The following is a 13380-nucleotide window of genomic DNA, read 5'->3' as shown; positions in this document are numbered from 1 at the left end:
TTAGCTAGGCATTTGTGTGGCTTCCTTTCAAAAGCAAGTGAAACAATAAGCAATTCTGAGCCAGTGGGGAAGCGAAGCTGTATCAGGAGCATCGTGGATAAATAAGAAGTTATAAAAAGAAGAACCCACCCCCCAACCTGTGAAGAGCCACTAGCTCTTGTCTCTGTAATAATAACAATTAGCTCTTATGCAGAATCTTTTCATCTTCAAAGCACATTACAGATACTAATTAATCAGTTCTCTCAACACTTGCGTAAGGTCTCTGGGCTAGTAGCCACATATTACAGATGGGGCACTAAGAGGATAAGGGTCAGGTTTGTAAATGTATTTAGGCACCTAAGGACACAGCTAGACCCCTAATGGGATTTTCCAGAGCGTGTCGGTACCAAACTCTCCCTGACATCGGATGTTTAACAGGGAAGGTGGTTAACCATCGGAACAACTGTCCTGAGGCTGCGGTGGATTCTCCGTCACAGGCCATTTTAAAATCAAGACTGGATGCTTTTTTCTAAAAGATCTGCTCTGACTCAAACAAGGGAAGCTCTCTGGCTTGGGTTCTACGGGGGATTGCACTAGGTGATCACAACGGGCCCTTCTGATTTGACAATCTAGGAACAGGAGTTAGGTGCATTTCAAAATCCCACTCGGCACCTATCTACAGCTTTAGGCACCTAACACCAGGCAACCTGGTCCCACGTGACATGCCCAGGGAGCCAGCGCCAGTCTTAGAACTCAGGAGCTCCCAGCCCTGTACTCAGTGTCAGATCCTTAGCAAGTGTAAACTGGTGTGGCTCTACTGACCCCAGTGGAGCTACAGTGGTTTATACCAGCTGAGGATCTGGCCTATAGCATTGACCAGCCGTAGATCTCAAAGCACTTTGCAGCAGTAGGTAAGGACAGCTGTCCCCACTGGTTAGTATCAATATCCACTCAGGGATATGACACCCCCTATGGGGACAAAGTGGCTGAGCTGGGACTAGAACCAGGATCTGGTCAGTGCCCTCACCACTGGACAAAGCTGCTGTCTGTTCCACTGCTCTCCTTCCTGCTTCCAGACAACAGGCCAACTTCTACTGCTGCTAATGTCAAAGATCCTCCGGAGCGCAGTGGCCTTGCCCTCCAGGGGCAAATGCGTCATTCTCCCTCCCCAGCAGAAGGAGAGAATTAACCTGTGATCTTCTCATCTCCGCTCCCCGTCTATTTCTAATCTGCTCGCCTTCCCCTGCCCCCTCCTCTGTGCTGATCACCAGCCGCAGCCTGACATCTCATCTACTGCCAGTGGGGGGCCTTCAGTAAAGCCTCCCCTTTAAGAGGGCGGCAGCTTATCTCTTCCCCTAGCCCCACCCCAAATAGTTTGCAGGAGGGTTTTTATTAGGCCTCACTGGACTGATATCAGTATGGACAATGCCTGGCAGCTGAGTAGCAGAGTGGTTTTCCCTTCTCTTATTCCCCTTCCTACTGTTGATCTGCCCTCTTCCCCGCCTATCGCACAGGGCAGAGTAGGCAGGGGGAAATCCTCACTAGAAGGAGAATCATGGGAGGTCGGTGTTAGAGCTGTCCATCAAATTTTTGTCTCAACCGTTTTTTGCTGGAGAATGCTGATTCAACTAAACTGATTTTTGGTGTGAAATTGCATCGATTCTGATGAAATTTTCCACAAAAACAAGTATTTTGGCAACAGAAGCAAAATTGTTTAGGAAAATTTTGAAATTTCATTTCAGAAACAAAAATTGTATTTCAAAATGTAGTTTATTTTAATATTAGTAGCATTGTTTTTACATTATTTCAAGGCCCATCAGTAATAGTGCAGAATATGATGTCATATCATGTCAAAGCATCTGACATAATATAATAGCAGAAACCATTTTTATTGAATGTTTAGATTATTAATTTTTAAAAGCCATTCAGGGCAGTGCTACTTAGTTCAGCTTGAAACATCGTATCCTATTTTCTAGCTCAAAGTGTCTCCTGTTTGTGTTGTAGTGAAACAGTCTGACACTTTGCGGGGGGAAAGGGGGAAACGACAGAACTTATTTACAGAGCGTCATTGCCTGGGATTGCTCTTTGCTTGTTCCAGCCCCAGATCTCAGACAGGGCTGGCAGGGGAGCAGCAACTCAGATGATGAGAGCAGCAGTGTAACACTCCTGTGGAGAAAGAGAGAAGGTGCAAAGCGACTGTGTTAGGAGGTGCAAAGCGACTGTGTTAGGAGACCAGATGGTGCAACAGCGACAGTCTCTGGGGTGAGATCTGTCGGTGGCCTTTGAAGAAGGGGTAGATGGGTTGGGGCAGAGAGTGACAGGTCTTGGCAGTGCCAGTCCAGTTGTTTGATTGGCACTGAACCCTGCTAGCAGACGCAGGTAACTTGGCCAGGCCTGTGTCCCTGGCAGAGGGCTCCTGTCTCGTTACCTGGTAGTGTGCCAAGGTATTGAGTCTCTTCCAGTCGTTCTCTATCTTGGTGGTGATGTCTTCGTCCTGCAGGATCATCCGGGCCCCACTCACCTGCCGCCACTCTGCAGGGAGAAAGGGCACATTTCACTCTGCTCTGCCGAGTCTCAGGGAGATGAAGGCAGTTCAGCATACACCTTACACATGTAACATGGAGACCACGAACCATCAAGCATGACAACACCGGCCCACAAACACCTGTCAGGTGATCCAAAGATACACACAGTGCACAGAGACGCACACAAGACCTTCCCACATACACACACACTGAAAAAGGCACACTCCACATACATGCCCATGTCACGTATACCCCTGCAAACCAGGGGACAAGTGAACCTTCAGAATTCAGGGAGATGATTCAGAGAAGTACCCAAAAGCATAAGCTACATGGCAAAGTTCTGAGTCAGTTCTTACATTATCTGAACGGGTTTGCTTGCTTGGGATAAAAACACACATATCCCACCACCATTCACCACACACACACACACGCACCCAAAGTCTAACTCCTGGCTGAGATGAACACAGAACAGCTCCTACGAGCTCAGCCGTTGGGATCATGCAATGTAGCTGTTGCCCACAGGCCTCTGAGTCTGGTCGTAGGGCCATGGCCTTTTTGGGTTGCAAGGTGTAGCTGATTGACGTCAGCTGAAGATCTGAGCCATAGAGTGACAGCTCCTTGGGTGTGGCCGGTGCTGTCCTTAGTGATTTGCACAGCACCAAGTGGACCGCTGGGCTCCGGCAATACTAGTACTTGGTGCTTGTACGGCACTTTTCACCCACAGATCTCCAAGCACTGTCTGTAGGGAGGAGGAGGCCCATTGACACTCTTTTACAGACGAGGAGACTGCAAACCTCTTGCCTTTCAATCCCACGCCCTGCCCGTTGTAAGACCCTGCCTCCTCCAACACAACCCTACCAAGCCATATGCAAATGCACAGGGATCCCGTTTCTCACCAGCTACAGTAGACATCTAATCTAATGCCTATCAGCATGGTAGCTAAATGCCAAGTGCTTGAATGAGTATGTGGTGCTGGTAATTGTCTCTACATTCTGCTGATTGGGCAGTCCCATCTGGTGGCTGCCTTTGGGAGAATCTTGTATTGAAACTAGGGTTGATACATACCTCTATCTGAACCGAACAGCCCCAGTTTCCCTCAGATTGAAGACTTGACTTATTTGCCCTTGGGCTAACCAAGTGTGGGAATAGCCAATAGTACCATAGACGTGACCAAAGATGTCAAACGGTAGTTTAATTGAGAGAAACTACAGCCAACCATGGGTTAGCCATAGACAACTTTGGTTTAACCAAAGGCAAAAAGAACCACCCATGGTTCAACCATCGTGGTCACTGCCAAATACAGCTTAACCACAACCCCGGTCATCATAAACCATATGCATGTCCTTGAGTTAATTAAAATGAACCTCTGAATGTGGAAACATCACCTGCCAACTCTCTTTACGGCTTCTAATGTAAAAAGTCAAGAATTGTTGCAAATTTCTTTTGGTTTCAGCAATTTTCTCGTCCCATAATTAAACTTTACTCAGAAAACTGACCCTTGCTTTTACTATTCACTTTAATGAGCAGAAGATGAGGTGCTGAGTGTTTAGTGCCGGATGTCACTGAGAACAAAGCTCTCTCAAGGATGTAGCAGTTGGCTGGTCAGTAATACACCTCTAACTTGATATAACGCTGTCTTCGGGAGCCAAAAAACCTTACCGCGTTGTAGGTGAAACCGTGTTATATCGAACTTGCTTTGATCCACCGGAGTGCGCAGCCCCGCCCCCCCCTCCCTCCCGAGCACTGCTTTACCACGTTATATCCGAATTTGTGTTATATCGGGTCGCGTTATATCGAGGTAGAGGCGGAGTTACCATGGTTAGGGATGACCCCAGATTGGCCAGGATTTATCCCAACTCCATGGGATCACAGTAGTGTCAAAGCACGGCCCTTTGTTCCTAGCCACACCTGCAAAGAATCCCAGAGCCCAGGTGTTCTAGACCCAGGTGCAGGGACTGGAGCATTGGGAGGGGAAGAGCGTCCGGAAGGAGCTCGTTCTATTACAGAGTGTCCCATAGAGTGTAACAGCTGGCGGCCGCGTTCCACTGCCACTTTATCAATGCCTCCAGGAGCTTTCCTCATTGGATCCCTTATCCTCGCCAGCACTGCCTGCTCCTGTGTCTAATTCCCCTCTCCCCCCCCCCAAAAGCAGCTTCCCTGGTCAGTGATACTGCAATCGTTCCGTGCCATATACGCTCCTACATAGCTAGGTCAGTAGGCAGACAGGCCCGATTCTCAGTTTTGTGGTTGGGTCGGGAATGGAGGGCAAACGTGGCTTTTGTCTAGCTTTGCCCTCCCGGTATTCTAGGGCTGTGCAGGGCGGATCCAACTCATGCTCTGCTGCCGACGGGGCCAGAGAATAGCCATAGCGCAGTGCACTCCGGCCACCCTCTCACATTCCCCCCATCTCCTGGGGACTGGCAGCAGGGCTAATGTAGAGCCGTGACACCAGCTCCACACTGCTCAGGGAGTGCCCTGTGCAGGTCTTCTTCTCATTTCCACCCACTTTAAGGCCCCTTTAATCAGGCCCATTGATTTTACATTTGTTTCTCATCAGTTTCATTCTTTTTCTCCCAGGCTAGCCCAATGGGCTGCGTTTGGGTTGGGAACTCCGCAGGGGAATGTATCAAGCCACACAAGAGCCATTCATGTCCATGGGTGAAAATCCACTGAAGGTTTGAATCCTGAAGCCCTTACTCAGGATTTCTTGAATTTTTTTCTCTGGCCAAGCGCCATGGACTTCAGCAGGCATCTGGGGCAGGGCTGAGAAGGGACTCCAGAATTTGGCCGACTGACTTTAGTGGGAGTTTAGTCTGAGTAAAGACACCCTTTAGTAACTAACATCTCACAGTTTATCCAGCTGTTCCTTAAATACTCTTTCCCTCTCTGCTAGCACTAACAGGCTTGGTCACTCCCAGCATTGGAAGGGAAGTGGTCGATGTGGGGAGGACAGGAAGGAGATAAAGGTGACCCCTGCATTCATATTCACAGCACTAAGTGAAGATTGTTAGCTTTCTCCTCAACTGCTGCTCCCTGTCCCCTCTTCCATCAGATCAGCGCACTCCTCACTGCACTGGCACAGAGGAGAGACACACTCCAATCCAATTTGTTACACTTCCGCTTTCCAGAGCGCGGGAGGGAGGTAAAAATCCCATTATCTTTATCTTGCCTTCCAATCGGGAGTGGCGGTAAATGCAAACTCAAGAGACAGTTGCTGTGAACTCTATATTTCATTCAGCAGACAGTGTATCCTTTTATTGCACGCAGGAATGACTTATTTTTAAAAAAATCCTCTTTTAGTTCAAGGGAAAAGGGAAATTCCAGAGGCCTTTGACAAGAGGGGTTATTTGAGCTGCAGCTGATGTCTGGGTGGGGCTTGCAGACACCCCCAGGGAGAAGTAGCCTGGAATCTTGGAGTCCTACTGTTTAATCCCATTAACCACTTCCCCTTCCCTTAGAGGTTCCCCAGTGGTGCTGTGCAGTGGAATGAGTTAACCCTGCCCACAGCCCCTCTGAGGCAGGTGAGCATTAACAGCCCCAGTCTACCACGGAGGAAACTGAGGCAGAGAGATTCAGGGGGAGATTTTGAAAGGCACAAAAGGGCAACTAGGTGCTTGGGTCCCATTTAAAGTCAGTGAACGTTGGTCACCTCACTCCCAGATGTGTCTTAGATGAGCTTGCCCAAGGACAAACCAAGAGTTCATGGCAGAATGCAGATCCCCCAACTTCTAAGCCTTGGCTTTAGCCTTGCTCTTTAAAGGAAGGTATAGACTGTAACACACTTAGCCAATACTAGCAGGCCCCGAACGCCTAGGCATTTTGGGAGTATCCCACCTACTCCAAACCACCCTGGGGTGCCCTCCCTAATAGGCCCTGGCCAAGATATTCTAATGTGATTAGTGACTTTGGATGCTTCAGTTTTTGGACCCCGAACTGCTAGTGCCTTAAAGGGGCCTGATTTTCAAAGGGTGTGCACCAGGCACTTTCTGAAACCTGGGCCCCTTTAAAGCATTTCAAGCTGCACCCCCAAAAATGAAGGCACTCAAAATTACTGGTTACTTTGGCACCGAAGTGCTGGAGTAGGCAGGACACTTTTCACACCTAACAGTGGGCGCCAGACATGGCATGGGCCGGCTCAGGGGATTAGACTTGAGACGAGGAGCCTTTCCTCCCTATGCTACAGGTTCCAATACAGCCAGATAGGTAGTGACTGAAAGCTGTTACTATTAGCTGACTGGTGGCCTGTGTGAAGTGAGTTGGGAGCCTCAGCCAGGGGTGGCTCCAGGCACCAATGCACCAAGCGTGTGCCTGGGGCGGCAAGCCGCGGGGGACAGCCTGCTGGTCGCCGTGAGGGCAGCAGTCAGGCTGCCTTCAGCGGCATGCCTGAGGGAGTCCGCCGGTCCCACGGTTTCGGCGGCAATTCGGCGGTGGGTATGCCGAAGACACAGGACCGGCGGACCTCCCGCAGGCATGCCGCTGAATCTGTGTTACCAGCGGACTTCCCAGAGGCATGCCGCCAAAGGCTCCCTGACTGCCGTGCTTGGGGTGGCAAAATACATAGAGCCGCCCTTGGCCTCAGCCCTGTTCTTAGCGGGCAGGTATCCACACTGCTGATACAAAGAACATCGCAAGCGGGGAGTGGTTGGCACTGCTGGTGGGCAGAGGGGCCAAGAACTCCCACCGCAGAGGTGAGAAAGGGAAGAGCCCCGCTAGGCCCCCTCTCGTCCAACACCATGTCGGTGCAGGGCCGTCCCCCTCCTGTATTAGTATTTAATTCAAATGAGTCATAGAGACTAAATGAACTCCCCACCCCAGAGTTGATCCTTCCAGGTCACAGCACACAGGCAGGGGGCACCTGCCCTGCTATTGCCCAGGCGGTACCACTGCTCAGGGCTGTCAATCAATCACTTTCCACCAGCTACACTCCCTGTTAGAAGCAACCAGAGCACAGGAAGGAGGGAATTTCTCTGTTTGGAGGGAGTCTGTTTTGGGATCCTTCCCCACCCCTTAATGCTCTTTTAAAGATGTGGCTATTGCGTTGGTTAGGATTTTTGAAATGGGCGCTGTAAAAAGAAGCCTTCAGTAATTGGGCTTTTGGACTAAAATGTAACCTCGAGGTGCCCAGAATGAGGGCGTTCAGGAAGCAGAGGGGTGGTTCTGATACAGGATTCTGGTTCAGACCCAGCTGAGAGATAGGGCCACGCAGCCCCTCATAGTGCTTATGGGACTCCTGGCTCCCTGTCCTACCAACGCTCAAACGTATTCCACAGTCCCCTGGCAGACCCAGCACCCTCTGTCAATGCCCATCCTTGGATCCAAACTTAACGTGTCCCCTGGCCCCAGCCCGGCACACGGCCTGGATCAATGTATCCGGCCTGAATCCGCCGCACCCCCAGTCTCCAGCTCCTGGCTGGCCTCACTCTCACCCTCACCCAGTCCCTCGCTGACACTCGTCCGCTCCAAAAACATCTTGGGTTCATTCTCGCTAATTTATAGGATTTGGTTTTTATTGCTGCTGCTTTTGGCAGCTTGTTCCATTATTTTAACCACCCTTTGTGAGCAAGAAGCCTGCTGCAATTGCTGACGGGCATCCCTCTTCCCCCCCCATCAGTCCCCCCCCCACTTAACTTCAATCCCTGACCTCTCATTTCTGCCTTCATTATCGTCCTGAATGGTTTCTTGGCATCAGTCCATTTCTTTTCCTCTTGGTTTCGCATCTGCTTTTGCAGGATTTTATAGACTCCATAATTTTCCACTCAAGTCTCTTTTGTTTAAGGTCACAGAGGGCAAATTCCGACTAGTCTGCTCCCAGGATGCAATCCCAGGTACTACACCAGGGACCATAAGGGTGGCCCTGAGCAGCACTTAGTACAGTGCTGTGTCCTGTCCTTCTATCCTCCTGCCAGAACCTCCCGCAAAGAGGAGCTACCTGGGACCTGCCGCTATACCCGACTGCAGATCTCTCAGCCTTCCCAGTGCTTTCACTGCAGGGCTAGGCTAGGAGAGGTTTCTGGACTCAGACCGTGTTTGTGCAACCCCAAACATTGCAGCTTAGAGCCTGTGCATGAGAACTGGACTATGAACCCGACTAGACGTGTAACTGAAACGGACATGCCTCGTTCCATTGTCCAAGCCAAGTGAAGTGCTGAAGAGCAAACAACGCGTCGTGGTGAAAAGCGCATGAGCTCTGTGAAGTCCTTTGGTTTATAACACTCTAGAGCAGTAACGTAATGTAGGGAGGAGCCTGACAGCACTCTGGAGCCGTGGGTGCGTATCTCCCGCTCCTAGGCAGGGGGGAGACTCAGCTACTTCCCTGGCACTACCCCTTGTACCTGCTGCTCTGCCCTGTGGGATCTAGGCAGGGTAGGCAGCCAGCAGGGGGTAGGTTGGGTTGGGTACCACGGGGAGTCACATCGCCCATCCCTGTGGCCAGTGGAGCTCGGGGCAGGAAATCAATACTACCTGGGCCAAGCAGGGCCGGTGCAACCTATTGGGTGACCTAGGCGGTCGCCTAGGACACTACGATTTGGGGGTTGGCATTTTCTTCGGAGGCAACCGCAGCGGCCGGATCTTCAGGAACTCCCCGCCCCAGCTCACCTCTGCTCTGCCTCCTCCCCTGAGCACGCCGCCCAGCTCTGCTTCTCTCCCTCCCAGGCTTGCGGCGCCAAATAGCTGATTGGCACTGCAAGCCTGGGAGGCGTGAGAAGTGGAGCAGCGAGGGCGTGCTCGGGGAGGAGGCGGAGCAGAGGTGAGCCGGGGTGGGGAGCTGCCACACGACTCCCCGGGCCGGGGGGGTGTGTGGAGCTGCCACGGGGGGAGGGGGGCGCCTCAGGGTGGAGAGGGGGTGGGGAGCTGCCACAGGGGGGGGCGCCCCAGGGGGGAGGGCGGGGAGCTGCCGCGGGGGGGGGGGAGGAGGGAGGGCGTAAGGTGGAAGTTTCGCCTAGACCGCGAAACATCCTTGCACCGGCCCTAGGACCAAGGGGCTGTCTCAGCGAGGGTGCAAACCCCATCGGAACCCTCCACCCTGACAGAAGGACTAGCAAGAAATCTCAGCAAGAGGAACCTAACTGAGATCACCATCACTCCTGGGGGTTTTCCACCAGGATGGGGCAACTGGGCCCTAGGGTTCTCAGCCCTGCCACGTCCCTTTCCAGTCCTTGGTCAGCTGGACTCCTCTGCGCAGAAGCAGGAACACAGGCTGCTCTTCCCTTTGGGGCTGTCCTTGAGGCAGGAGGAGCAGAGGTGTATGGTCTGGAGGGCAGGGAGAGTCTAGCGTCGCCAGTTATTGAGCCCGCTGGCCCTCCTCCCATTTCTGCTGCTCTGCTCTGAACACGCCCCTTCTGTCTGGTGAGGTGGTGGCTCAGAACTGAACACAAGGTCCCAGCTGGGTTTGAATTACAGCCCTCCCTGCCCCCCCCACCCCGTGATGGGCCACATGTTCACATACCCAGGTCCATGTCAGCAGCTTTGGGCCTGTGGGAGCACGGCACATTCTTGAAGATGGCGTCAAGAATCTTCTCCTTGACCTGCGTGATGGTGTCGCAGTTGAGGATCTTCACGGGAATCTCTGGGCTGTTCACGTTGTCGGGGTTCACGCAGCTCAGGACCTGAAGGAGGGAGACAGAGGGGCAGTGAGAAGAGCCACACCCTTGGGGAAGACATGGGACCCCCCTCATCGCTACTCCTTCCCAGACAGCTCAGAGCTAGCCACTGGGTCCTACAGCATGGATGGCTCCAGACCAAACCTTCAGGTGACTCTAGCCAGGGATGATACAAGAATAAGGCTCAACACCTGTATGGCTCCTTAACCATGACCTGGTCATTCTCCTCCCTCACAGGAGATCCAGGGTTCTGGTTCCAAACAATCTATATCGGTCAATCCACGACAGGGCTGCCTACACTCCCTTACACCGGGGTCTTTTAGCATCACGCAGGGTCTGCTCTTGCTCCCACTGAAGCTAATGGCAAATGTCTTTAATGGAAGCAGGGTTTGGCCGTTAGCTAGGTACTCTGGAGTCCCAGCTGTCTGCTCAGCATCTTGCAAGCAGCAAGATGCAGAGAGATGTCTTCTCTCCTCGTGTCTCTCTTCAACCCCTTCCCCGCTACGTGGGGACCTCTCCCAATGGGTTGGAGTCACAATACCCAGCAAGCTCATCACAGTGGCAGCCCTTATATTGAATTTCCTTGAGCCTCACCCTGGCTTCTCTTCTGTGATTGCCATCCAGGAGCCCATTACTGCCAGCCCTGCATTTGCCACCAGGATACTTGTCCCATTAGGAACGGGACAGTGGCCAACCAATCAACTCATTGCACACAAGCCACCGACAACGTGCTCACAGCTTTCGATCAGTGCTGACCCTGGGCTAGATCTGAACTGGTGACCTAGTCCTCCGAGTCCTCCAAAGCCCCCTTGAGAGCTTCACAGTTCAATCAACGCCTCCTTGGTTTGACTGTCCAGGTAGCCTGGTCTTGAATCCCTGAACTCCTAGTTTGTTTTCTGTCCAAACTCTTCTGCAAAATGAGGGGACAGGCACTGGAATGGGTTCCCTAGGGAGGTGGTGGAATCTCCTTCCTTAGAGGTTTTTAAGGTCAGGCTTGACAAAGCCCTGGCTGGGATGATTTAGTTGGGGATTGGTCCTGCTTTGAGCAGGGGTTGGACTAGATGACCTCCTGAGGTCCCTTCCAACCCTGATATTCTAAATAGCCTCTGCCTCAGGTGAATTCCATTACTTGGAAATACAAGAATTCTTGAATAATTACATCTTGCTCTGGCACTTGGCACAAGAAACGTTACCCAACTAAAGAGACCTCTGGTTCCTCGGAGGACAACAGCATCTGCTCCCCAGCCTCTGTGCAACAGCTAAATGCAAAGCAGATGGGGCCAGATGGGGGAGGGGATGTCTTAAAGTCACACACATAATGTAATGGAAATTTGGCCACTAACTCACAGACATTTATAAGTTCAGCATTCTGTTTTTTTCTCGGTGAGGGAGAGTGAAGTGTATAAACTTTTATAAACGTAAGGCACCTTTATATTTTAGAGGGTAGTTAAACTGAGCTGTTGGGTTGCATGTGATTGTTAAAGTTCCCATGGCCCTTTTACAAGAGCAGCGGTGTTAATCTTGGTGTCCTGGCCAAATTATTTTGACTGTAAATTCCCCTGTAGTGTTCCATAGCTCCAGGATTCACTAGATACGGGATTCTTCTTCACTTCCTGTCCTAATCTACTGAGCAGTGCTGAACTGTGTTATTAAAGGAATGTCACGGTCCACCCCAGAGGCGGCTGCTTTTCAGTGATGGGTGAAGCGGTCACTGTACGTTGTTTGCAAAGGGCTTTGGGATCTTCTGAATGAAAGGTGCAATATACATGTAAGATATTAATACGATTATAATACTGTTATTTATGTGTCACTCCAAGAGTGGAGGAAAAGCATAAATTCAGCTAATAAACAAGCTGATAATACAATAACAAGTAAGATTTCTATAGTATCTTCCACCTCAAAGGATCTCACAGATGTTTACGAAGAGCACCACTACAATGAAGCCATCGCTGTGGGTGATCAACTTGCCCCATCACGCTGCACAACTCTAGGGACGGGACATTTTGATCAAGGACACCCAGGCAAAACTCAGCTCTTGTGAAAAATCCATGGAGAGGAGTTCTTGCTAAGGTGTTTCCCCTACAAAGTGAACGGCACAGGGCTCGATAGTGATCGATAGTGGATGCACGATGGATTGAGCGGACCCTGACGAGAATGGACCCTGTCAATTTCATCCCTAGCAAGGACGAAAGCGGTCCTGATGGTGCATGCTAGTTATTTACCATCCTGCCGCCATGGCAAGATCTCACAGGAGGGTGAGAGTGCACGGCTGTATGTCCGTGTCTCGGGTTTGCCAGCAGCAAGCTCCCTTTAATTTTACAGCAGCCACACTGATGTCCAAACTCAAGGTGGCCACCTGGCTTCACATTTCACAATGGAAACAAAATAGCCTTTTGCTGACTCAGTCAAAAGATGCAATTAGATCTAGGCACCTGACCAGCTCGGGCTTTTCAGGATAAGGCAGGGAGGCTCCTTCTTTCTCTACCACAGCATCATAGAATCATAGAATATCAGGGTTGGAAGGGACCTCAGGAGGTATCTAGTCCAACCCCCTGCTCAAAGCAGGACTAATCCCCAACTAAATCATCCCAGCCAGGGCTTCATCAAGCCTGACCTTAAAAGCCTCTAAGGAAGGAGATTCCACCACCTACCTAGGTAACCCATTCCAGTGCTTCACCACCCTCCTAGTGAAAAAGTTTTCCTTAATATCCAACCTAGACCTCCCCCACTGCAACTTGAGACCGTTACTCCTTGTTCTGTCATTTGCTACCACTGAGAACAGTCTAGATCCATCCTCTTTGGAACCCCCTTTCAGGTAGTTGAAAGCAGCTACCAAATCCCCCCCTCATTCATCACCTAGAACTGACCCTTGGAGGAAGCAGCCAGCCCTTTTTACCTGCTGGTTGGGCCCTGATTGGCTTCTGGTAGCTCCCAGCCCTTCTAGCTGCTGGAGGACCAATTCTCACTGGTTCCACCTGCAGCTGATTCTGGGTGGGCTTTTCTTAGGCCATTCTTGAAAGTCTAAATTCGTTTCTTTGAGTGGGATGTGCCACAGCACGGGGCAACAAATGCCTCGTACAGCCCAACACAGTCCATTCCAGTGAAAAGGTCCTCCGGGTGGGGATGGGAATGGATGCTCTCCCTTAAACTGTGAATGGGGTTGGGAGAGATTAGACACACAGGTACTCTCATAATGGAACAGAGCAGTGACTGTCCAGTCTCTGGTGGTGACTAATGCCACCTGTTTTGGAGGAAGATGTCAGCTGCCAATAATG

General features: G+C 51.2%; 1 protein-coding gene across 1 annotated transcript in view; it reads right to left on the bottom strand.

The window, feature by feature from the left end:
• Positions 1-13380, bottom strand: part of PLXNA4 (plexin A4) — a gene marked incomplete in the record, with an annotated part of 626278 nt that overhangs the window by 33388 nt on the left and 579510 nt on the right. The window contains 2 exon segments of the mRNA XM_034764290.1: positions 2408-2511; positions 9952-10111. Coding sequence (XP_034620181.1) covers positions 2408-2511; positions 9952-10111 — 264 coding nt within the window.

Source organism: Trachemys scripta, chromosome 1 (genome assembly GCF_013100865.1).
Source record: "Trachemys scripta elegans isolate TJP31775 chromosome 1, CAS_Tse_1.0, whole genome shotgun sequence".
Lineage (NCBI taxonomy): Eukaryota > Metazoa > Chordata > Testudines > Emydidae > Trachemys > Trachemys scripta.
Note: the sequence above shows the minus strand (reverse complement) of the source record. Positions and strands in the feature narration are given on the sequence as shown.